This window comes from Echeneis naucrates, chromosome 3 (assembly GCF_900963305.1).
Source record: "Echeneis naucrates chromosome 3, fEcheNa1.1, whole genome shotgun sequence".
Taxonomy (NCBI): Eukaryota; Metazoa; Chordata; class Actinopteri; order Carangiformes; family Echeneidae; genus Echeneis; species Echeneis naucrates.
Window position 1 is genome coordinate 21,483,674 of NC_042513.1, and position 27,389 is coordinate 21,511,062.

The following is a 27,389-nucleotide window of genomic DNA, read 5'->3' on the forward strand; positions in this document are numbered from 1 at the left end:
TGTAGAAGAGATTAGTCCTGATGACAACAGTGACTTCTCACTTCAGTAACTTCTGACAATGAATCAAATCAAAGTAGTGTGCCAGAGCCAATAAAGAGCCAATATCATAAAATTTATGATAAAAGGCTCAAAACCCAAATTGTGTATTAGAAACCAGCAGCTTGTTCAATAAAACACATTCTCAATAGAAATACAATACGACATTTTGTCATATTCAGTCATGATGTTTTGAGGAAACTCTAAAACCACAAATATCGAGAGCCATGGCCTGTAGTAGAGTATAAGCTAATAATGACTAAGCCCTGGCTAGTCCTGTTTATCTCTCTGGTGGAAACCAGGCTTTTCTCCTCATCTCACATGCTCTAGCTGTTAATGGGAAAGCGACAGTGCTGGGTTAGACAGTGCTGTGGACAGAGCAGCAGCAAAATACAATAAGAGACTTGATAAATAGTCTCCAAATGTTATATAAAAATAAAGAAAATCCAATAATATCAAGGCATACGTTATACTTACTGCAACAATACTTCATGTGAATCTGTATTTAATGGCTGACTTAGGACACCAAAATACTCAGGTTAATGAGGTTATTGAATGACTCACAATCCTCCCTACCTCTCTACTAAATATTCAGTATTTATGCTGTAAAATAGGCAATAAATAATTGGCTCATTCAATTACTTTCTGTGTTTTAACTGATATAAATAGTCAATAAAGGTCCATACAACAGCAACAAACATGATATTGTATTTCAACTTGAGCGAGGGGAGTGCTGATTATTAAAGGTATTTTCCTATCTTTGATGTCTGGGTATTATCTTTCAATTCAAAAACTGAAAATAACATTATCACTTTAAATAGTAAACCGATGACAGAGAAAATGAAGGAAGGACACATATACTACCCTTTGTAACAGGGATTAGTGACATGAGGGAACAGATTTACTGAGAGGACAAAAAAAAAACAAGAGAGACAAACAGAGAGAGAAACATAGGTTATAGGGCTTTATATGACACTGAGCCTTAGAGCCGTTACAAAGCTCTGGATTTACCAAAGGCAGTTCCAATTCTGAGTGTATTTGTGGTTGTGTGTGTGTGTGTGTGTATGAGTAGAGGTGTTAGTGGTTTCTCATACTTCTTGAATGACACAATCCTAAAAGCCACAGCACTAAGCCAGTGTGCTTGTGTGTGTGTGTGTGTGTGTGTGTGTGTGTGTGTGTGTGTGTGTGTGTGTGTGTGTGATTACTCGACTTTGTTATTTATTCTGACATCAATATTAATAATACCTATACATGTAATGCCATGCAGTTGTGTTGTGTTTCTGTTTTGTTTTGTTCTTTTTTGGTACTAATTCCTACATGGTATGTGAGTTGTTCAGTATGTCTGTACGTATGGTATCCTACCATTTGGCTGAGCGGGGGGCTCCCAGGAAGCATGCAATGCATGAGGTCCTTTAGCAGTGACTTTGGGACGGGGCTGGTTTTGTGGGGGGGCAGAGGCTGTCAGAAGAGACAGTGGTGGGGTAGAAGTGCAACCTCCAGAAGAGCATGCCTGCAGAAAAGGTTCAGACTGTAATTTTCATTTTTGTAGGTAGTACGTTGCTAAAAATGGGATTGAAGCATATTTTCTATAGCCTTTTGACAGAGCTGCTTCACATAGCTTTCTTTTCATTGGAAAGAGTTTTATGTCTTTAAATTTTGACTGGTGTCTACATCTCTTTGCAAAGAGATAAAGACACTGGCAGTTTTCCACTTACCTCTAGTACAACAAAATATTGGGTGAAGGGCTTTAGATCACTTGCCACAGCCTCTGTAGATAAGCCTGTGTAGTGAATGATGGGCTCTGCTCTAGATGACTCAGTGGAAGATAACACAAACCTGTGGGAGCCGACAAATAGCAACAATCACAACCTCTTTTCTTCGTGTTTACATCTGTCCAAGGCACTCCTCTAGGCCATGCGCTTTTGTTATATGGGTTGGTTAAAAGATTGGATGTCACAGCAGTCAACAGGCTAAAATGTGTACAAAGTAAACAGCAGTATTTTCGGTTTGAATTGCAATGACCTAAATGTTAGAGCTTGAATTTGCAGTCTAACTGCAACACTGCTTACAATCTCTAGCGTTTGTGCTGTGACACTGAACCCTTAGTCTCATCCTCCTGCTTTTCTTCCCTCCTTACCTTTCCACTGGGCCTGTATCATTTCGTGGTGTGCTCCAGTTAAAGCTAGCTGAAGTTGGACCTGGTCGTCCCACGAGGTTTAAGTGGAGCATGTCTGCTTCAGGTGGTGCACTTAAAGTTTGGTATGAGGCTGATACACCTATTGTCGCACCTGCCACATTGGCTGTTATAAGCCAGTAAGAGTAGTTGGTGTAGGGGGACAAACCAGTGTCTTCATATGATTCAGTGCCTAAAGTAAATGAAGACAGAACCAGGTAGTTGGGAAATGATTGTCGAGAAGCAGGAGACACAAACAGGAGAACACAATGTAATTTACCAGTGAAGAGTTGTTCAAAACCCCCTGTAGAAACTTACGGAAAGGATAGTGACTCTGGATGCTATGCACTGAGCGTCCATCTCTGATTAGTGTGTAGTTCAGTCTATTAGAATTGGGCGAGTCAGGTGGATGCCAGGAGAGACGAATGGAGGAGTAACTGAGAGGGAGACCGACTGGTGCAGGCTGCTGAGAAGGTGCTGCACCAAAAGACAAAAAGTTATTTTATTAAAGAAATTAATAAATAAAGAAAGATTAAAAGAAACTTTGGACTAAATTGAAAAAGTATTAAATATTGCAGGGACAGCATGTCACAGAGAATGAAGAAAGGAATTTACAGAATTAATGTTAAGTCAGGACGTGTAAATCCTGAAAAGTTGTCCTAAGATACTTAGGTTGGGGCATTCTGGTAAATGTGTGCATTTATTAAAATGTAAACCAGACCTTTACTGCAGCCAAGGTGGTTCTCAGGGTTAAAGTGACTTGCTCCAGGTTGGCATACATCACACTTGTCTCCAGATACCAGTAGTTTACAGACACACACCCCTGAGTCTGGATGACAAGAGCCATTGACACTGCCCACTGGGTCACATGCACAAGGCTGGCATCTGGTCAAGCAAAGAAAAAAAAAAAAAGCATACAGGCCACAATTTTCATTAATGGTGACATCTCATTTAAAAAATAATATCAAAACATAATAATTTCAGGAACATGTCAATTACTGATACACATACTGCCAATAATCATAATAATCAAAAATATAAAACCTATTGAAGACAGATAGAAAATATTTTTCAACAGATTACTGTTACTTCAGTATTATAAACTAATCATCACAGATGTAGTGATTCACATACTCTATACTTGTGTTACTGGATAATTGCACAGGTGTAAATTAGCACTTTGACCATGAGTGCAGTGCCTCAGTATCTTAACCGGTTTCTCTTTAAGCTTGAACCCAGACTAATGTATTATCATTCTCCCCTCTCTGTCCCTGAAATTTCTGACTTTACTTTCCAACTGTGACGATAATAAAGATAGAAAAATAGCAAAATAAGAAATTTACATTATTTGAGTGCGGATGATGGTCCAAAAATCTGAGACATATCTGCTTTAATGTGGAGATGCTCAACCAGATAAGTAGGTGTGTCTGAGAGGTGTTGGGTCTTCACCTTAACACTGGGAGAGATACCCTCACTGCCATCTTTCCCACACACCATGCTCTAGCTGTGAAACTAACTTCACAGAAGCTGCTTTCCCCTCAGAGTTGTCAAAATCTGTGTGTGTGTGTGTGTGTGTGTGTGTGTGTCTGTCTGACAGTGTATGCGTCTGGGTCACCAGTGTGGTGTTAACCTCACTGGGGCCGGGCAGTAGGTGATCATCCGGCCAGCCACCTCACACCTACCACACACACACACACACACACACACACACACACACCATATGTGTTTTTTTCCCCCTACCACATATTGTAGTCACAGGCTCCGTCTCTCTCCCTCACACACCACTACACCTTCTTTATTACTGTGTGAAAAGCCACAGTCTCATAACGAGCCGCAAATTTGTCCTGTCAACTCATGCAACCTGCTCACACACACACACAAACAGACAAATGATGCCATCGTGACTTGACCTTCACTCCATTCCCAAGGAGAAAGAAAACCCTACCATACCCGTTTTCTTTTTGCAGCCTCAGAGTAGAGTACGTGTGTGGATGAGAGTGAGAGAGAGAAGTGACATGCTAATGATGTTATCATAGACAGCACCAAACAAGTATTTAAGCAGTAACTTTATTATAATATGATAATGTGCCATTTAATAAATATGTAAATTACTTTTAGAGCAGTTCCATTTCACATATTGCATCTTACTGTAGGTTTTGGAGTACTAGAATCTTACATAATGTAATCCCTTATAATTATATCTCTCATGTCTACATATTCAGCTAACTGCTTACACATCAGTTCGGGTGTGTATGTTCATTTCAGTGAAGCATATTGATTGAGAAGGGAGGATAAATGTGGTCCATGTATGTATGTATGTATGTATGTATGTGTATATATATATATATATAAAGTATATTAAAGTATAAAGTATATTCTCTCACATGAAAAGGATTCAGTGATAATCTGGGTTTCTTTAATGTCAGCAGTAATAATCTGTGTTTCTTTAGTAGATGCCTTTCACATGAACTATGCTTGTTCCTATGCTTCATCTTCCTCTTAGTCTGTTACTGATACTTTTACCAACACCAGAATGTCTACTTAAGCAGTTTATTCCTCTCTTTTCCTCCCAGTACTTCCCTTCTGTACTGTCTGTATAATGCAGTCTATATCACTGTTGTTTTTCTTTCCCTCGTCCAGCCTCTCCATGAGGCAAGATCAGCCAAAGTCAGATATTCATGTTTTCACATTGAAGAGTCACAAAGAGGATCATGTGCACGGCATGCCCACACACAAACACACAAACTAGACCAGTGGCCAAACAGTTTGTGGACCATCTATCTGGTATGACACCCTGTTGAGAGGAACGTATGTGTGTGTGAATACCAGAATTGCACGGGGTGTAATGTGTAGATGCATTTGTGTACCTCTGTTTTAAGTTGTTTGTGTGTGTCTGTCATGTGTGCAGTAACCTGCAGTTAGAGACATGAGTGGTAAAGGTCAAAGCATCTCTTAACTCATGTAAGTCATATGTCTGGCTCCCTATTTGTGAACTGTCCTTACACAGACTACACCTGCTAATTTTTGCACTGTATGTGTGGATGTGTGCGTGTTTTTGCAGGCGTGGTGTAATTATTGAATAAAACCTGCATATATGGGGTTTGTGTGTGTCCCCGTGTGGATATATGTGTGGTTACCTGCCCAGGCCAGGATTGAATCCATAGAACATTTCACGACACTGGTCACAGCGCCGCCCTCCCACTGACCAATGGGCACAAACACACTGTCCAGTCTGACTCTCACAACCACGCTGCAATGCCCCGATGGGATGGCAGCCACACTCTGCACAGACACTCTGATCTGGAGAGAGGTAGAAGCCTGCACAGACAAATATGAAATAATGAATCAGATTACTTGTCAGTCACTTCATCTGCCTAAAAGTGTATTTCTGGTTTCTTCTTTCTCCCAGGACACAACTCAATGATCTGAAAATGTATCATATTTACTGTTACATATTTCCTATGTGGCTGCATCCACAAAATTATTCACTGATCACTACATGATTTAATATCTGTATACTGTAGTATTTTTCACACAATAATTCTAATCTAAGGTAGTGGGTTGAAAGTATTATATTTGCATCCTAACTATGAACTATGAAAAAACTATTATACATGGCGCACACTCCAATAATGTAATTTGTGTTCCTTAACTGTTCATGTGACGTTGGCGTGTTCGTTTATTGAATTAAAACACTGAATAAGTGACTGGTTTTGGATGCAGCCTGAATCAGTTTATGGTTGCCCCTATAAGCATTATGGTGTGTTGTTTGCAATTTATTTGTTAAAAAAAAAACGGATCGAAAAGCCAGTAAACGTATCTGAGTTTACATTAAGTATACCAGGTTCTTAACTATAAATCAATTTGATTTATATTCTCAAGACCAGGCAGCTAATGAACAAGTTAGATATTCTATTTAGCCACTTGACCAAGGAACTCACAATGATATGAACTAGCAGCTAAGGAAATTAAGTCGGAAGAATTGAGCTGTGCAAATTCAGTTTAATTCATGTTCAGTGTTTGTGTGGGGGAAAAATGTATATAGTCAGATGTTCTATTACAAACTTAGTTTCCTCATAACAGTATTAATCATCTTTATTTGAAGGCATTTGTGAGATGCCAATTAATATTGTGAGATAATACTAATATTATCTTTTGCCCTCTGCTCTTTTTAACATCCTTACTTAAACACATCCATTCCCAACCTGTTACCGTAAACCTGACTATGCGGTTGGTCCTTCGCCATTACTGCCACAATACGACATCTGTTACCTTTTGTCCCAGAAGATGAATACACATTCGGAAGTACACACTCAAACTAATTGATGAGCTAATGTACACATACATATATTAAGTGAGATGAGCTAGAAAGAGCAATCTTTCCTTCCTATCATGCTGTTGTTGAAAATTGGCACATACAGACCAATCACTGAGTGCAAATCTGGCAAAGAGCACATGCCAGCACACACACACACGCACGGATACGGACACACACAGACACACAAAGTTTGGGCTACAAGTCTTTATATACCACAGAATTTCTGGCATTTTTTGTCGCACTCAGTCATTTATTCACTTGGATTTTTTCCCCTTCCATCCATCCACACTCACCTGGTTTGCAATTACTGCAGTCTTGTCCATGTCGAGTAGCTAGACAAACACATTGCCCAGTTGTGCTGTCACAGACAGACCCTGACACTGTTCCTCTGGGGTCACAGATACACGGCACACAGCCCTGGGATGACCCGTCTGACAATACATGAAAAACCAGAAAACATTGAGTATTCCTCTGAAATATCGCATCATGCTTTCAACTATATAGAGTACATTTGGTCAACTGACAGCACTATTCAATCCACAGAAACAAAGTTGGACTAAACTAAAAGTGTGCAACTAATTCAAATAAACTCTTTGTTCTCTTACTCTGCAGGTCTAAACTCCTATTGTAGTAGTTGTGGGCACAGTTGGTGCACTGCGTCCCCTCCACCCCTTCTTTGCATGGGCATTGTCCTGTCCACATATCACATGTAGCCTTTGGCACAGTGCCAGTGATGTCACACCCACAAGGCAGACAGCCCAGAGAGTTTCGATGCTCCAGGGTGTGGTAACCATGCAGACAAGAGTCACAGCGTCGGCCTTTCACATTTTCCTAGAAAATAAATACAGAGGAAGAAGAAAGATTTTAATGGACATAAATCATTGCCATCACACCAGTGAGTCAAAGATTGTGTTGGGCCAGTTTGAGGCAGAATAATCAACTGTGGTTTTAGTAGCGATAAGCCCGTTTGTTGCAGTTAATATAGCTAATCGCAACCATTAAGCTGGGTTCATCTGTTTTTAGTGTCCCCTGGTAACACTTCCATTGTCGTATGTGTTACTTGCAGCGTTTGTGTGTATTTGGTTGTGCTGTGAGTATTTGTAGTGCATGAGGATGTTTTTAAGTAGCACTGAGCTCTCGAGGCCACTACAGATTGTTCTGCCGTGTTATGGGTACGTTCAGCAGATCAGATGCCCCTTCAGAGTTCCACTCCATCAGAAAACTTTCTACACCTCATCATTTACCAGCTTTACCTCTATATGTATGTATATTTGCTGTATTCAAAATTAGATGTGTGGATATGCACATCTCACTGACGTGGGATATTTAACTGAGATGTTTGCCCCAAAACAAAAAAAAAAAAAAAGATGGTCATGTCGGACAATTGATTGCTTTGTGAAAAATTAACCAAAAAATTCAAACTTTCATAAACCTGTTAACTTGCCTTACACACACACTGTCCTGTGTGAGGATCACAGTCTGTCCCAGGTACTGTTCCCTCATGCGAGCAGTTGCAAGGAGCACAAGATCCCTCCAGTCTCAAACCATACGAACCACGTGCACATGAGTCGCAGTGTTGACCTCCGACCCCGGGCTTACACTCACACTGCCCCCCCTCAGGCTCACAGAATTGGCTGAGGGAACCCATGGGGTCGCAGGCACACGGGACACAGCCATCTGGGTGGGACAAGTTCCAATAACCAAACTCACAGCGGTCACAAGAAAGACCTGGAAAGACACCATGAGAGAGAGCAAGACAAGACAGAGAAACATAATTTAGAAAAATGTTGAGCGTGGGCACAGTAAGCTCAATTCAGAGAAAGGATGTTAAAAAAAAAAAAAGAATCGATGTTTTCTTGTTCACCAACTAGCATTTAGCTTCTCTGTGTTTGTGTGGTTTGTGTGTGTGTGTGTGTGAGAGTGAGAGCACAAGAGAAATGGCGGGCGAGTGTATAAAACTGCCATCATTAGGGCCAGGCCCTCTACATATGATGGATCACTCACCTAAGGCCAAACACTTAATTTCACTGAGCGAGAAAATAAATAAATTAGGCAGCTACAAGAAAAGAATAGAGGGAAAGAAAAAGAAAAGATGGAGGGATAGAAAAATGGATTGTGAAAATAAAAATAATAGTATCATCTAGTATAAAAACAAGAAAAGGTGAATTCCATCTATAAAGTCCGACTTTCTCTGGTTGTTGCCAAATGATCTTTTTACAATCATTAATTACTTCACGTGATTATATCTTTTAAAAAAGAAGAAATTCCTGAAATGAAACAAAAAGGTAGGTCCTTATTAACAAGATAATCACCAACAATTCATGAATTCCATACTTTAATTTGTTTTTTTATATATTTTCATGCCAAAATTTGTGAAATTAACCAATTTATGTGAAATTAACATTTATGCATCATTTATTGATTTTAAAAATTTGAAGTCTGTCAGCCCAGCAGTTAATTCTGATATTAATTTCTTCAATCATTTTTGTTCTCAGCAGCGGTAGGCCACATGGCTAGTTAAACTATGATATGCGGTGTGCACAAGCAGAGCTTATTTGAATATGCCATACGTATTCCATGACAGGCAATCTGTCCCTAAATGGGTGCCTGGGGGCAACACAGTCACCACAGCCATTTATGAGTGTTCGTACGTGGGTGGGTGTGAATGTGTGTGCGTGCAAATACATATATGAGAGCATACATGTAGATCTACGTTAGTGTAGACAAACATCTGCGTGCACATCTGTGTGAGTCTGTGTCCTACTCAGTGTGTGGCAGACACTTGCAATTTCCCCCAGTCTGCCCACTTTAATGATTTTATAGATATGGAGGCATTTCTCTCCATAGACCATATTTTATAATAGTTCAAAGAAGATATTGTGTTAGTGTGTGAGTGTATCTGAGTGCATTGGTAGTTAATATGCCTGCTGATAAACTGATGCTTAAAACCACAAGAAGGCTGATAAAACTGTATTGTACTTGTGCAATTTTTCACTAATGAGGTCGTAAAAATTCAGAGAAATACAAAACAAAAAAATAAATTCATCAACGCATTGCAATATAATTTTGCCCATTTCAATATCAATCCAGAAAATCCTTAAATCCACATTGTGGATCTTAATCTTGACATGTTGAAATGTCATATCGAAAAAATGTTAATTTGAATCGACTCAGAAATCGAATCAAATTGGAAAGCAGTGACAATACCTAGCCTTACCATTTCCTTCATAAAATTTTTGTAACATTTTAGACAGAGCTGTGCACATTTACAATTGCAATTCACATTTTTGGATCTAGTTTTGAGACATTCAAGGTTAAAAAAAATTAACAGAAACAAAAGAGAAGATCAGAGAAAACTAAAGAAAAAATGAAAGGTAAAAAGGTGAGAGAAGTGAAAACAAAAAATGTGTTATAGTATATTAGATCAGTACTGAAAGGAAGTGATTTTATGTTGGGGTATGCTTGCTTGCATATACAGTATGTGTGTTTTCGGGACATGGCCCAGCCCTTTTATCAGTAGCCAGCTGGTTAACAGGCTCATGCATCACCATTTCAAACACTGTTATGTACACACTGCTCTCTGGCACCTTTTTCTGCGTGTACATGTGTGTCTGCATGTGTGTATCTGTGTCTCCACGCACACATTTCAATTCCGTCCTTCTGAAGCGTGCCTGCCATTGCTCCGCTCAAAGTATCAGCTTGGCGGTAATAAATTGCCATAATCAAATCTAATTTCTGAAAAATACCTGTGGGAGCAACTAAACAAACAGGGACAGAAAAAAAAAAAAAAAAAAAAAAAAAAAACGAAAGTAGGTCTTATAAGGAGGAGTGTGAAAAATACAAGGGGCTGCAGCAGTTTGTTTTAATCAACTTGGCATTGAATTAGAGAATTAAACACCAGCTTAGTCCTTGATGGCAAGCAAGTGTGTGCACACCCACGCACACACGCTCTTACACATACACACACTCAAGCGTATGTGCACCTCACTCGAGGAAACTTGCACTTACAGTTGAGCAGAGACAAACATGCATAAACGCACGGCCACTTGCTGACAGTCTTCCTTATGCATATACATTACATAAAGAGACACTCTGACACACATTAACAAGTTCACATACATATGCCTGCACTCACACGCACAACCATGGGCCCTTGATAGTAGGGCTTAGCAGTAACCATGATGCGATGAGTTGAGGAGCGTTGGCCGGTTTTGCATTTCATACGAGCCTGCTCTTCAAAGACACACAGGGGAGAGAGTGAAACCATTTATCACAAAGAGAAGCACAACGGCTGGAAGCACCGCCAGCAGAAAAGCCTGTTTATTTTGGTTGGCAAAACACTTTGGGATATGTGTTTACGCCTGTGTGTAAACACACGCTTATTTTGGTGTGTGCATTGAGTATATCCACTTTTACTTGTGTGTGCACACCACGAGCAGCTGAGCCTTCGTATTAAGGCACCATTAATGGACAATTAAAGAGTAACCCTTCCAATGAAAGCACAAGTTGTCAAAGTAGTTTGGAACATTGCGTATAAGAAACAGTTTCAGGGACCAGACATTTTGTAGTTGAGACGTGTATTGCTCTGGTAAAATACCAAGGTCTATAGAGATTGCTGATACAACCATTAAATTTCTTTTATCTTTCCTTATCTTAATTGAACCTTCCCCCACAATGAGATCACCTGGCTTGTATGGGCCAAATAAAGGGGGCATGAAGCAGTGCTGTTAATCATGTGACTCCCCCAACACACAGCACTGTTCTGAAGAAGTGCAGCGTAAACCTTTGTTGAATTGAACCATCAAATATGTCTTTACAATAAGACTGAAAACCAGGAAGTTCAGATATTACAACAGTTTTCTCAAATGTGTGTCAGCGGTCTGTTTACCTGTGACATGCGGTTTACACTCGCACTGTCCTGTGACCTGGTTGCAGCTGGGAACTGCTGTCAACATGCTGATGATGCCAATGTCACTGCAGTTACAGCGGATGCAGCCATTTGGATCTGAGGCTTTAAGTCCATACCAACCAGGCAAACAGTCTGAACAGCGACGGCCTGTTGCTGTAACCTTACACTGACACTGACCTCCTAACTGGAGGCAAGAAACACAGAAAGAGAGAGAGGTGCAGGAAATAAGGAAAATACTGGTTAGTAAAAAGAATTTAGGGATGTAAGGAAGAGAAAATAACTGGAAGAAAGTGATAAAGTGTTGAGTCTCATTTGTTAGTTGTCAAAAAAAACAAACCTCCTTCCAACTGAGACAGAAACATATATTCAGCAAATTTTCAGGTTACAAGATCAACAAGATGCTGTTTGTTTTGTGTACCTGGGCACACTCCGTGCTGCCATGGACTGTCCCAGCAGAATCACATTCACAGGGCAGACATACATCTACTGAAGTGGGATCAGATTCCTCAAACCTAAAAAATCCACTTCTACACAGTTCACAGTTCTTCCCTGAGAGTGAGAGACATTAATGGGGGGAGACAGAAGCCATGAAAAGATGGAAAAAACAAAACAGCAGATCAAAAGAGGTGTTCACGGTCAAGTGATTGTTTCAATCTTAATTGTATAAATGGGAATGTGGTCTTGCTTGTTTTATTATCTTCAAAATGACTACCATCACTGCTAATCAATGGCATAAAAAGATCCATAACCCTGTTTTACTCGTTTTACACTGGAACAATAAAAAAAACAAAAGGTTTAAGAGGTTCGTGCACTTTATAGTATCTGTGTTTCCACAGTCGTAGAACTTCAGCTTTGTTTCTTTCTCTCAAGATCATTAAATGAAAGAAGCTTATGGCATCATATGGTCCTGTCAAAGTCATTAGATCTATCTAAAAGCCATTTTAAAATTCTATTTTTGTGGTTACAGGACCAGTCACCTGTGGTGTTGTGCAGGCAGTTATCACAGATTCCTCCTCCTCCTCGATAGTGCTCATCTGGTTGGTCATCAGCTCGGACATCATAATGACAAGACGTGGCATGGCCATGACAACGACAAGGCCGGCAGTTCATAGGCTGGAGCTGGTCACCTGACCGGAATGGCTTATCGTTGTGGAGGGGCAAGCAACGCTGACACTGAATGAAATGGTTACATGTTGAATATAAACACACAAATACATACTTTTATTATACTGTACTGTTTGAATGTGTGGACAATTATTACAGAATATAATCCCATTGTTTATCAGCTACCAGGAATTTTAATTTCTGGGCTTTTGGTTACCGTAATCAGTCAGCGAATTTCAGACAATAAACAAAAGTACTTTGCAAACTAGGCTCGAGCATACATTGAAATTAATTACACACCTTGGGGTAAAAGCATCCCTTGACAAGAGACCAGGAACATATAAAACAATTTGTACTTAGCAATTGCATTTGGAAAAAAAAAAACTCAAACTGCAATTTACTGAATTAACAGTGCATGTGTGTATAAAAAAATGGTCCCATGATAAGTGAAATACTTGCTTTTATGAAACAAAGACTGACACAGACACAAAGAGATACAGAATGAGGGGGGCAAAAAGAAAGAAAAATCAGTGGCCCATGTAAATCTAAATCTAAAGAGAGAGAAGAATGATTCACATAACTGAATAGAAAGCACAGAGGCATTCTGAACTATATAATAAAGAGTCACTTCATTCACACAGACGCACAAACGCATACACACACACACACACACACATATATATATACACACAATATAGGGAAATCAAACTGCTAATGAGGAGTGACTTACAACAGCCAGAGCTCTCACACAGGCCCACTTTCATGTCAAAATAAACATACTAAAGGTGTGTGTGTGGTGATATAAAAAATGTATTTTTCTGTAGCAGAGAGCAGCAGAGGAGAGAACCAGCAAGTACAAGCCCTTTGATTTTGTTCAGCAGTCAGTACAAATTATGGTGGACAAGGGGGGCATCAAATGGCGGGATTAAAAATGTATTAAAAAACACAGGAGTTCCTCCCATGTGTGACACATGCAGACCTGCACTGGGCCTATTATGTATGACACACTGAGGTGGGGGAAGGCAGGGCATTGACGAGAAAGGGAGGAGGACACCGATGGAAATGGAGGAAGAGGTTCCAATTTGTATGTGAGGGAAAAGGGAGTTAACATGGAGAAAAGGCAGGAAACTGGTGTGAAACATGTGTTTCAGTATTTAAAAAGGGAACAGGGAGAGCCACCAGTGTGTGAAGAAGATGTGCGGCGGAAAAACAGCAAAGAAACCACTAGAAGGGTCATCCAAATATGGAGGCAACTCTCACACGTAATGAAGCCAAGATTGGTCCGATGCATCGCTGCATTTTCATCTCAGGCAATTTTCTTTCTAGTCATTATTTCTACAATTATTGACTGATTGATTCACTAATTGTTTGATTGGTAAACTATGAAAAAGAGTTTCAATAAGTACCTCTCAAGAAGACCAAATCCAAAGATAAGATAATTTGGAAGAAAAAGCTATTACTGCTTCCGTTGGAGAAACTGTTAAGTATTTTGAATGGAAACTATTTGACCTATTCCCTGATGGACAAAAATCAACAGCTAAATCTTTTTGTGGGTCACAACCTTTTTGTGTCATGTCTGTTTTTTGGTGAGGTAGTAAAGCATCCTTAAATTAAAAGAAATACTAAAAGTGGAAGTGGACCGTTTGCTCATTTAGATTTTAACATATGTTCACTATGGACAGAATTAATAAGAAAGGGTTTGCATATCATTATCTACATGTGTGTGTGAGCTGGTTTGTGTGTGTGTGTGTGTGTGTGTGTGTGTGTGTGTGTGTGTGTGTGTGCGTAAAGTCCAGGACACTGTTCCCTGTTGGATGATTATTAACAGGATCTAACCAGGCAGCTTGGTATTCTCCAAACACATGATACACACATGCACCAAGACTTCCAAACACATGAGACAAAACACACACATACATACACACACACACACACACACACACACACACACACACAGACAGAGAAAGAAGAGTGTGTCTCAAGACATGTAATTTCACAGGAGTGCTGGGTTGTTTGTATGTTACTGTTTGTTCTGTCCGTCTGCTCATCGGTCTTTCATGCTGCTTGGCCTTCAGTCTATCTGTTGCTGTAGAATCGGTAACTTCCTGCCTCTCGTCTTTTCCCCTTCTGCCCAGTTGTCTTTCTGTTTGCCTGTCTGCAGCTCTGTGCCCGCAGATGTTTCACTTATCAAAAGGTACTTTTCTTTCTCCAACAGAAAGCTCTCAGTACATTTCACCCTTCGCCTCATTCACCGGGGATGAGTCGAAGAGCGAGATGAGGTGAGTTCTGCTCTCCCATAACTCTCTTCTCATTCTTCTTTCATCTCCTCCACCTCTGTGGCTCCTCAATCTTCCCACCCTTCCTTCTTCTTCTATCTCACCTCCTTCTCAAAAACAAATCACTCTCTACATCTCTCTTGGATTCCCACCTCTCCCCTTCCTCACTTGGTTCCCCTTGTCTCTACCATCCCCCAACTGCTTGTTCTCATAGCCACCATGCATATGTGAGCAGGAAATATTACCATACCAAATGAAAGAGAAGGATTTTTTTTCTTTCTTCTCCTTTCTTTTCATTCAACACTGCTTTACCTTCCCTCTCTCCCAGCCTGCTAATTAGTCGAGGGACCAGTGTTTGGGAGTTAAAACAAAAGTGTACACGTTCATTCTCTTCTTCATACAAAAGGTTTTGATGGCACTCCATCATCAGTGCACAGTACCAGCAGCAAAAAGCACAATTCAATTGCTTTTTATTTATCTGGATACAGAGCGCCCACTGTAACAGTATCTCTAATAAGAACATAAGAAAAATAGTTTTAGCTGAAGCCAAGGTATTTCTGAAAGCACCTGTCTGACAATCTGACTCCTAATGCAATATTTGTTTTAGTTTTGAACAATGTCCTGGCACAAAACACTGTTTTCCTAAAATCAGGATTAAATCAAAAGTACACAAATGGTGGCAGGACATTATTATTCAGTATAGCTCATATCGTTAGGTATGAGGTTAATTGTTCTTTACGATTTACAAATCTGGTTTAATTCAGAAAAAAGATGACACACAAACACATATGTACATACATACGTGTGTGTGCGTGTGTGTGTTTGCGTGCTTGTGCGCGTTGAGCCAGAAGAAAAGATAATATCTTATTTTCACTCAGAATGTTTTGAGAAAATCTGCTGAGTGAGGAGCCTGCTCTAATGGATGTGTGGACATTCTGATGGCATGTCACAAACATCTGTGTGTGTATGCATGTGTTTGTGTGTGTTTCCAATGTGTTAATCTGCTGGGGCAACTCATTTTATCCTAAATGCCATGACCAATTTCACGCTCTCCCTGGAAAGGTCGTGCCATTAGTGTGTGTGTGTGTGTGTGTGTGTGAGCATATTTGTGAGTACACGTCCGCGTTGTGTGTATCTGAAGTTAACCCGGTTAACCCGAGCGCAGGTGAAAATCTGCTGCTGACGCAGACTTTGGCAACAGAGATCCTGGGTAACGCTACTTTACGTCACTAGCCATCAATATCTATCACTCACTCACTCTCACACACACACACACACACACACACACAAACAGAAACTCACATGGACACTCACATAAACACATATACAGAGACAGACCCAGATAAACATGAAAACTCAACAATTCATAACATTTTTTCTCACTGTTTTAACACAGATGTAAAGCCCTCTGACAAATCAATTTGAACCTAGAAGCAGTCTGAAGTAGCAATTCTCTTCTAACAGTGTAGACTGAGACACACACAAGGCTCTGTAAAAGAAGTGTTTTGCATCCTTCCAGGATCGTATGTTTCCACTTTCATAATACTAATATTGGACAACATCAAAACCCCAAAAATACCCTGATTCATCAAATGACAAAGACATTGTACAACATAACATCAGGTGCATGATGTGATCTTAAATGTAATATATGATATAGCTTTCAGACATGACTGAATCCATCAGCTGTGGTGAGATGTACAGATACAGAGCGACAGAATGAAAGATCAAGTTTGACAAAGAGTGCACATAAGAAAGAATCAAAAGACAGAGTGAGAAAGTGGGTGAGTTTGTCTGCTTTTGTGTGCACGTGTGTGTGTGAGGGTTCAAGCGTGTGCCTTCCAAGGCTCCCGTTGATCATCTTGACATATGTCTGAGCATTTCTGTCACTTTAATGTCACTGTGGAAATTCTGCAGATTAGTGCAACATCCGTCATGGTGCTTGGCCGATCCAAGTCAACAGAACGCATGCAATATTAAACGCTAATATTCCCCACAGCCTTTTATGCTCCAATATTATGGAGACAGAAGAAAGGTTTTTTACTCAGAATGATGACATGGACAGGTTTGGAAGAGGAGTGCACAGAGGGACACACACACGCGCGCGCGCGCGCACACACACACACATATACTCAGATGATAATAGAGAAAAAGGACTGTATAGATGTGCACATACAGCACACTCCTTTCCAAAGTAAGGTCTTTCACAAAAGCAGAGCTGCTGAAGAAATTATTTATCATACAACACACAACTGCATAGAGACACACAAATACATTCATAATGTTATTTCCAATTGCATCCCAGTGAAACCAAAGTCTTGCTGTATAGAGATTTGAAGGCCAGACCACGTAGTCTGAGCTAAAAGCGTCAGAAATATGGAAGAAATGTAGCAACACAACATGATGAAGAGTCAAATAGGGATAGATTAAATACTTAGAATGTGAGCCAATAAAGAGTGAGGAGGAGTAGAGAAAACGGCTGAGTGAAATGAAGCGAAAGACAAACAGAGGAAGAAAGAGAGCTGATTAGAGATGCATGCTGAGGGAATGTCATTGTTCTAGTCGATTTGAGACATTATTTAAACTAAGACCCGGGAGAGACAGAGTGAGAGAGAGAGAGAGAGAGAGAGAGAGAGAGATCGACAAAGAGAAGAGGATAGAGGTAAGACAGGGACGTCGACACAGGAAAGGGAAAGTGGTGTGTAAATAGAGATATTGTGTGTGTTTAAATGCTTTCTTTAGTAACGGATTTTAATATGGAGTTCATTTAAAAGAGAAACTATTAAATTCAAGTGTGTGTGTGTAGGAGGGGCTTATTTTAGTTTGACAATACGTAAAAACATGATTGAACAGCTGTTGGTTGACAGTTGTACTGCCACAGCCACTGATGTCTTCTATTGCATGCACGAACGCGCACACACACACACACACTTACGCACAAAAGTCAATGCACGAACACTAAAGCATACACATGCATGTATGAATGATACATAAGTGGTGAATAATGCAGGCTGTCCAGTACTACAGTGAGGTGGAGCAGTCATACTGAACTTTTCACTCTGAACCAACTAGAAGATTTTGTTGAGATGATGCCGACTGATTATTTCTGCCTGTTAGCTTTCTTACAAGCTAAACACGGCTCCTGTGATGTTCATTTTGATCACACTAATCTGAAAATGAAATGAAACCATTGTGCTCTGTGCAAGTGTATGAGTGCTGTGACCAGAATCACACCAAAAATAATTTATGGTAGAAAATTAAAGATGCTTTTGACTTAATAAGGACAACAAGAGAAGCTTTTCTTCTCTCCACATTTAATTTTTATAGGTAGCATCCAGACCACCATTTCAAAATGGTTTAAATAGGACTTTTTTCTGACAGAGTAGTCAAAGTAAAGATTAAAAATGTTCAGAGGAAATTATCTTTGAGAGAGGGGGTGTAATAAATGTGTAACCATGAGGAGATTTTTCCCGAGGGGAATTCCTCTGTGCTCAATGTGTGAGTATGGTGGGAGATTATATGCTTGATTTGAACATGATACAGGATAAAAATGGGTTTAATACTAAGATTAATTCATTGATTTTTGAAAAAAAGACATTCCTGGGTAAAACAATGTCATTGCTATTCAAAGTTGCCACATTGTGGTCCCACGTCACTCACATTGTTTCCCTCTGTGTGACTCTCAGGCAGACACAGACAGCGGTAAGGTGTGACACTTGTGTCGCAGTGGTCTGCATGGCCATGGCATTCGCATCTAGTCAGATGGCAGAGAAAGGGAGAGAAGGGGAGAGAGAAAGACCAACATCTTAGGGAGACCTCAAAACTTGCACATATTTACAGATCAAAAAATAAAAGTGAAATGTAAAATTGAATATGTAGCAAATGTAGCGACACAATGGGAGAAGCAAAAAAATAAAAAACCTTAAAGATTATTCCCAACCCACTTGAACTGCAGTGGTGCCATTAGGAAGTCCCCATTCAACATTTATAAATGCCATCCTGAGAATTATCAGAGAAACATAACAGGTAGCAGACAGTCCTGTCTCTATCTATTCCTCCTCTCTTTCTTTCTCTCGCTCACACTCACACTCATTTGAAGGCAGTCATTTAATTATTCATTCAGGTATTCAGTTGCTTTCTCTCTTTCATTCTTCCCTCTTTTTAAGCTGGCTTGATAAATCACGTCTGAACCATATAACCATTTCAGGTTTTCTCTACTTTTAATCAAATAAAAGTATCTTTATGCCTTATTTCTGTTTTGTGGTAGCCTACCTAGTTCATTTCCTTTGAGTTACAGCAATCACTTGATTCACTTAAATACATATGAAAGAAGTGTCAAGGAAATTGTTACAATGCAACTTACCTCAATATAGAAGAAAGGTATATTTTTTATAGAGGTGTGCAAAAGCGCAACAAAATGTATTCCACTGACAGAAAAAAAGAAAAATAAATGCCAAGCTGAGTTGAGATGAGACCCTTAGTAATGTGTGGTCTATTGCCTTCATGTACTTCTTAAAACAGCTAGTAAATACTACCACGAGTCTTAGTTTCAACATTAGCCAGATTTCTATTAACACGTTTAGTATAAGTGGGAAAGACATTCAAGAATTTCAATTAAATATACAGTCAGAGTTAGAGTTGACATGCTACGGCCAAGCACATGTTTTGTGAGGTCATAGTGAGCTTGACCTCTGACCGTCATAATGTAAACACTTTATCTTTCAGTCAAAGTACAACTTTCCCTGAGAAAGGCTGAGAAATTACATTCATGAGGACAGGACAGACAAACAGATGGGCAACTTAAAAATAAAATGTCTCCAGTGATGTTGTCGCCACTCCCTTGGCACAAAACCAAGCACTGTTGAATTTTTGCTGGACTTTTTGTCAGACTTTTTCATCTTTTACGGTGACAGTCTATTAAAAGCTACATATTATTTAGACACACACGCTCAAGTTGACCAGCCTATCTATGTTCATGCTTTATAAAAAATGAGCAGACAAAGAAATAGATCAACTTATTAGGATAAAGAGGGAGAAGGATGAGGAATATACAGATGAGATTTCAGAAGCTCTAAATCGCAGTTTCTCCTACTTCACTGTAACAAGCTACTAATTAAAACAGCTTAGAGGGAGGGGGAGGGAGAGCAAGAGTTAGAGATGATTGCCTTCTGCATAATCCTATAATTACTAGAGTCATAAAAAACAGTCACTCTGTCAGTCTAATGGAGAGATGTGCTCACAATTACTCTAAAAACCTCTGCTGATACTCAACAGCTTGTGTTCCATGTTGAACTGTGATCACATATTTATAATAAATCAAGACTCAAAAGCTCTTCAACTGTTAACTGACAAAATTGAATAGATATTAAATATAACAAACTGCACTGTCGGATGTGAAAGCTACACTTGCCATATTTGTAATTTCTGAAAAGTTTCCCCCCCGGCACAAAGTATTTCTGATTCTGATTTGAGAAATGTCATTTTGAATTCATGAGCATGATTTCATATGAAAACTCAAAAGCCACCACAGCCAACGGAGAATACTTGGCCAAAAGGATAAATGTTTGCAACGCCTCACCTGCCGCTGATGGTGATCTCATTGATGGCATAGTATCTGTGTCGTTGGTTCACCCCAGCTGCTCTGGTGTGGTATTGTCCACTCAGATGTATTCGGACCTGTGTGGCATGTGCCATCTTCTGCAGGGCAGGGGTGTTGTAGAAGTCATTATAGCCAGGCCTCAGGTTTGGATGTGGGGTGAGCAGGCTGAACGTAATGTTACCTCCTGAGAGAGGGACATCGCTGGAACACAGAGAACATAAACACACCCAAACTGAAAATAAACAAAACACTTTTTTTTTTTTGGGGGGGTTAAATAAAATTTCAAGACAATTGGTTTGGCTATTTTGTTAGGAAATCTTATCTTTGAGAAGATGTGAGTCATTGCTCAACTTAGCTGTAATGCTTTGAATTAGTACAAGACAGTTGTATTTATGGTACAACTACTGTTGGCTGATATTGGCTTAAGGCACATAAATCGCCTTTGTGGCTAAGGTCAGCAGATTTTTACTGCCATCCCAACACTCAAGTTACCATGTAGAAGATTATTATTCTGTTGTCAGTGCTATAGGCTTCTGCTTCACTTTCTTTCGTCCTTTATCTTCCCATAGCAGCCTCCTCATGTTGGTCTTCAGGTAATGCTTAAAGACTTATTCAGGCCACTGCTCTTGTACACATGTGTTTTTAAATTAGTCAGTCTTTTTGCATATAGACTCAATGAAAGGACTTGCTGTTCCAAAGTCCCAGGGACTCTACATGACAGGGGTGTCCTCCTCCCTGAGCCAAGCCTGTCCTTGACCTCATACCTATATATAAAAGATTGTCAGCATGCTATCACATATATTGTTGCAAATATTACATGCATGTTTGCAATGTGTCAAAAAATCAATTTTGGCTTGAATTTGGGTATTTAATCTATTGAATTGTAAGAAAAACTGATAGCAGCAATAAAGAGACAGAAACACAGGTATGGTTGCATAAACACATTCTTATTCATATCACTGATTAAAGCACTCCTCAGAGCTTACCTTTGCTGAACCATTTCATTGGAGGAAACCAAATTACATTTTGAAAGACTCAACTGAGCTCCAAAATGTTGTTCACTACTGGCACCTTAGACCAGAACTCAATACTAAATGCGATCGCATAAACAAAATCGGTTTAGTGCAACATTCTTTAATTCTTCAGTGGAAGAATTGTGCAAACTTCAGCAACAGTTTTCAAATAAAATGGAAATTTGTGTCACATTCATGTGATAAATCAACAGGAGAAATCCATCACCCCAAATAGTTCAGTGATTTTAACTAAAGCATAACCCACTATTGTGTATTCATCTCTATTTCCTTGTAATATGCCATCTGTTCATATAGAAAGGATGTAGAGGGGATCACTGACAGCACTCCTGGAAAAGAACTGTACTTGACTGGAATGAAAATACCTGAAATGACTGAAAACAGATCTTGTTAGACACTCTCGCATTCCTCAGAGGAAGCAAGGTCTCTTGCAGGATTAAATAAATCTTTCAAGATTAACTAAACATAAATTTTGTCAGGTCGAAAACAGTGCTCTGTCGATATAATTATCAACCATTTATGTCACAGAGTGTATTATTATGTTGCCAATATGTGGTTCAATTGCTTTTATGCCAATTTGACTAATATGTAGAACTCTGCCAGGAAAGGTTGTGTGTGATATCATTTGTCAGTCAAGTGAAAAATAAGCAGTGACTAAATAATCTGTGATCTATTCATACCTTTTCTATCTAGTGCCAACGAAAGCTTTGGTTCAAGCAGCTATGCCAAGATTTAGTGTGTAAGATTCTGTGTGTATGTTGGACTACATTCCAAATCCATTTCTCAATCTAGTGCCAATCGCCCATTAACAGCCGAGGCCAGCACTGTAGGTGGTTAGCTTTATAAATCTAGTCACTGAGAGAGTGCCAAAGTGTCTCTGTGTGTGTATATATGTTTGCTTTCCTTTGCCTTATGTTTTGTGTAGGGTAGCACATACTACCCTTCTACTACAAATACACGTTTGTGTGTGTTCTTCTACTTCTTTTTTTTTTTTTGTCTTGCTGGTACATTTTCTGTAGTCTCCTTTGCATTGGAGAGGCCATGACCACCCAATACTATACAGTAAGAACATGTGGTCCTCTTCTGTTCTGGGAAGAAACAGAAAGAGACTGACTGAAGAGAATATTTTCAGATTTGCCAGCTATTGATGAGGCAGTTTCAAATGGGAAGATCAATGTGAGGCTGGAGACATTTTACATGTATATGTACTATATATATCTATATATGGATATATATATCTATATATATATATAGATATATATATCTCTATATAGACACACTGTATATGCACATGTATATTTACTCTATATTTCCTGAAGACAAAATTTCAAATTTCATGTATTTTATGCAGAAAGCCAAAAGAAGGAGAAAATGTTTAAAATATAAAGAACTACCCCTGTCTGGAGAAAAAAAATCCATGCGTGTGTCTTTTTCTTTGCCTATTCATTGGAAACAGTCCAAACAACCACAATCTTTTCCGATATCTGTGTTCATGCTCAGTGGTTTAGTATAACAGTATACAGCATTTATTCACAGAATATTAATATATTCAATGACAGCCAATATTTTTCACACCCACACTTGACACATCATTCCTACCTGGGCAGTTGTAGACAGTTGACAGAGTCTGGTCTCAGTAAAGGACCATTGTTCTGCATTTCAAACAAACTGCAGTTTCGGGCCATGAACTGCCAGTCTAACCAGGGCTGCTCTGTGGTGGTTACACTCTCTGGTTCTGTGAGGTTAAACCGCCGCCTCTGGATCAGGATTGATTCAGGCAAGAGGCCGGCAAACTGAATTATAACGTAGAACACCTGGAAAAAAGGAAGGGGAATCTGAAAAGAACTGGACGGGCAATACAGCTGCATCAGTACAATACACTAGTACAATATTAGTGGCGGGCAGCACAGCAGCACAGCGGTGAGCGCTGTTGCCCCACAACAAGAAGGTTGTGGGCTCAGTTTCCGTGCCTGGAGCATTTCTGCGTGGAGCATGCATGTTCTGCCCATGCCTGCACGGGCTTCCTCCTGCAATGGACTGACCACCTGTCCAGGGAGACCCTGCTCTTGCCCAGTGTGAGCTGGGATTGGCTCCAGCACCCCCTATGGCCCGTAAACAGATAAGCATTGGAAGATGAATGAATGAATATTAGTGGTGAAGCTTTAGATGCCAATATATTGTACCCCTACACTTATATTTAAGGTCACAGTAAGAGACATTTTGCCCCCTCCTACATGTAATGGTATGGCCAAAACATTAAAACATATTGGTCAGTGGTTGTTTATCTGAACCACATTTTAATGATAGATCCATAAATCGTGGGCTGTCTTTGTCTTGGTTAAACAGTAGAAACATCACTCTGCTCATAAATCACTAGGGTTAGAAAAACATACAGTCCTCACACAAACACAGAAAGATAGTCACAAAAACATACACACAAGGAGTTTCCTCCTAAATCATGCGCCTCTCTGTGGGTGTAGGTGTGAGCGTGTGTTAAGTGTTATCTGCCCCACCACAGTGTGGGCTTGGGCAGTGGGTTACACAGCAGGGAGCACATTAAGCCACCGCTATTGCGCAACCCCCCCCCCCCCGGACACACACACACACAGGCATGCTAACACCCCTAACTTCAGAAAGTGTCTTTTATCTGGGGACTTGAGTTGAGCGGCCACGTCAGGACAGCCCCCAAAATCCTGCTCACACTCACATACACACTTCAGAGAGAAGAGGGATGAGTCTTCTGACAACACAGTGTCGACAACGCCCAAATCCAGCAATCTCTCAACTCTCCCTGTCTGTGCCCCGACTGTCTCTTAGACCTCAGAAAGGGGATGAAACTACTGTCCTCAGCACACACCGGTGCAAACAGACAAATAGAGTATAGTGTGTGTAATGTTTGTAATTCCACATGCACACTTAATTTAGTTGACTGTCATAGGAAAAGCTAAGAAACCATTTAAACAACACAATAACCTAAAATGACTCAAAATTGAGAAAGTATGTATTTAACAACGGGTCACAATATGCACCAATTGGGCAATTGTTTAGTTCCTATTATTTTGCTAATGTAATGCCTACCTCCTTAAGAATAAAATAAAACTCAGAAAATATTTAACCTATAAAACTAAATTGAGTATGGAGGGACAAAGTGTGCAAAGTAGACTATCTTCTACTGTAGAATTATCAAAGAAAAACTACCACTCCATTATGGATACTGACTACATATTTTGTCAATCTAAATAATAAATTATGATTTTCAATATTTTACACAATCTTTTGCATAATGGTGTTGATTGTTAATTTTTTTAAGATTTTAAATAAGATAAACACTGTTTATGCCTCCACATTTCAAGCTTTAAGTTAAATACATATTAGATGAGTTACCTGATATTGTCCATTAACCAAATCCACCATAATTGTCATGCCTTCATCCAGGTCATGTATAGTCATGATCTTAGAGAGCCATGTAGTTCCCATGTCCTGATCATTGATGTAACTGAGTGGATGGGCATTGAGGTTCAGTCTCAGGACTCTGTCATTGGTGGTGTCTTCCACAGCATTGGGGATGCAATATCTGTAAACAGTAACAGTTGTGAGGTACAGGTATAAAAAATTAAACTGGTTTTCAGGAGAGGCCTGGTTTTTACATTAACACTTAAGACATCATTGTGCAGGATAAAGCTTTAAAAAGGCATTCAGAAGTAACCAAATGCAATTTAGTTAAAAAGCATACAAATTTAATTCTCATTGTTATTAACAGTGCAGAGGACTGATGAGGATAAACAGATTTTCACTAAAAAGATAAAGTCAGCTGTGGCACCGTACCTTTCAACTAAAGGGTGTACTCTGGGGTGACTGGGAGGACAGCGACACTCTGACTGGGCATGGAGCTCGGGCAGCACTCCTGAGTACAACTCCACTATTTCTCTGTTAAAAAGAGGAAGCAGCAGGGGATTTTAAACTATGAACACAAGCAAGATTAAATCCTATGCATAGTAAAGTGGGATGAAAAAAGAACTGGTTTACTAATATTTAATGTAACATGCTGCTTAATGAGTTTTTATAAAAATCAATTTTAGTCAATTCCATGTCTGTGTTTTATATTAAATAAAACAAAAAAGAAATTGAAGCAAAAATCTGAGGTAGGGACTGGTGATTTGATCTAAATTGTGCAACGACAGTGAGGTTAAAAAAATAAAAATAAAAAAAAAAGACTACTGTACAAACTACTCAATGAAATATATATAGTGAAATATCAAAGCTGTAATTGCTGCAGCTTGAAAACTCTATCCCTCATTTTGTCCCACTGAAATCTTGATTAAATTAACTTATTTACTCCATGTCTTTAGTTTGTGTACATCACTTAGCAACACACTAATTGTCTTGTATTGGATTCTCTGGAAAATCCTCTGGAAGTGGTATGGATCTTAAGACACAATGATTAGCCTTCCACTAGCACCTTTCATACACCGGCACATTATCTCAGTCTATTTCTCATCACTTTTATCCCCTTCTGTCTATAATCAATCTATCTAGAACTATAACTTATCCTCCTTTGCCTGTGTAAATGATGCGATTCTTTCTTCTATCTAACCTTTTCTTTCACAAGCCTTATTTCCTTTGGTCCTTCTGTGAGCCCCCGCCGATTCTCTAAAGATAGCTGCACATTACCTGTCTCTCTGCCTCACTTTATCCAACTCACCTGTTGGTCAGAGTGGCTGGATAAAATCTAAAGTCCTGCATCCACCCAATGAACTGATTAGACCCTGGAGACATGAAAAGAGAGGAGGAAAGAACATCAAGAAGGTGTTAATGGGTTTGTACTGAACAAAGTGAGTGAGAGGATTTCTCAGTATTTAGTAGATTATCTTATCAGTTTCTTAATACCTGTGAAGTGAGACTGCCCACAGCTGCTTATAATGGTCAAGTTCACGAAACAAAGCAGAACAGGCTGCCACAGTCTACATTTCCTTCCACTAGAGAGCAACAAGACTTAAAAGGGCAAAATCATTAGCCCTTGTTTAGGCCAGGGCCAAAAAAGGCCTGTCTGAGGATAACAGGTATTACCCAGTGGCTTCGACCATTTTCTCTGCTGTAGACAGCTGTTTCATAAGATTTACTGCTATGATCTGATTCCTTACTGTAGAAAGCTCTGTGTCTAAAACAACTAAATTAAGTCATAATTCAGTCTAAAATGTGGAAAATAGGATACTGAGTGGGAGGAAAATAAATAAGATGTAAATCAAAATATATCACATATGCCTTATTGCCAAAGCAAGTTTATCAAGCAGACACACACAGAAATATCAAAGATAATATACAAACAAAATATCCAGACAAATGTGTATCAGGCACTAAACACCATCAAACGCAAATACCATCAACACATCTGCACAGATAACCACGCATATGTGACAATGTTGGATATAGACCCACGCAACAGACCGCACAGACAATGATGTCGGTCCAAAGAGAGCTAAAGTCTTCTAGTGTCCAACAAACTTCTGTGTAGCTTGACAGCAACTCCTAGAAAAAGGATAACGTCTTTAAGCATCGACAGAACCCATGCCATGTCTAGCTTTGTATGTGAAAGTGTGTGCATGTGTGTTTGAGGCTTTCCTGCGTGTATTCCAAAAAACATCCCCACTTTAGAGAAAGGGAGTGTACAAGTGTGTGCATCTATGTGTGTATTTGCATTTGAGAGAAGCTTTTCCATGTTTGAGCCAACTACAGTGTGTGTGTTGTGGGTTTTTGAGTGCAAGCTAGACAGTGTTATGGGATGTAAGTGTGTTAGAGCAGTGTGTGGTTGTGCAGCCTTAGGCTTTGGCTCAGGATTTCTTTAGCGTGTGGAAATGGGATTATGCCTTCCTCTGAAAAGCATTCTCTCTATTGTTACTGGGATGATGCAAGGTATAAGCCTTAATTCTCTCTTCTCTCTGTAGG

General features: G+C 39.6%; 1 protein-coding gene across 1 annotated transcript in view; it reads right to left on the minus strand.

The window, feature by feature from the left end:
• ush2a (Usher syndrome 2A (autosomal recessive, mild)) overlaps positions 1 to 27,389 on the minus strand; it is a 169,802-nt gene that overhangs the window by 120,553 nt on the left and 21,860 nt on the right. Inside the window, exons 6-23 of the mRNA XM_029498572.1 lie at positions 26,149 to 26,212; positions 25,272 to 25,373; positions 24,831 to 25,020; positions 23,046 to 23,260; positions 20,395 to 20,616; positions 18,477 to 18,570; positions 12,414 to 12,609; positions 11,855 to 11,985; positions 11,416 to 11,620; positions 7,972 to 8,255; positions 7,148 to 7,358; positions 6,821 to 6,958; positions 5,347 to 5,527; positions 2,931 to 3,094; positions 2,528 to 2,686; positions 2,174 to 2,402; positions 1,752 to 1,872; positions 1,399 to 1,546 (exon numbers count right to left, since the gene is read on the minus strand). Coding sequence (XP_029354432.1) covers positions 1,399 to 1,546; positions 1,752 to 1,872; positions 2,174 to 2,402; positions 2,528 to 2,686; positions 2,931 to 3,094; positions 5,347 to 5,527; positions 6,821 to 6,958; positions 7,148 to 7,358; positions 7,972 to 8,255; positions 11,416 to 11,620; positions 11,855 to 11,985; positions 12,414 to 12,609; positions 18,477 to 18,570; positions 20,395 to 20,616; positions 23,046 to 23,260; positions 24,831 to 25,020; positions 25,272 to 25,373; positions 26,149 to 26,212 — 3,054 coding nt within the window. The remainder of the gene's footprint in view (positions 1 to 1,398; positions 1,547 to 1,751; positions 1,873 to 2,173; positions 2,403 to 2,527; positions 2,687 to 2,930; positions 3,095 to 5,346; positions 5,528 to 6,820; positions 6,959 to 7,147; positions 7,359 to 7,971; positions 8,256 to 11,415; positions 11,621 to 11,854; positions 11,986 to 12,413; positions 12,610 to 18,476; positions 18,571 to 20,394; positions 20,617 to 23,045; positions 23,261 to 24,830; positions 25,021 to 25,271; positions 25,374 to 26,148; positions 26,213 to 27,389) is intronic.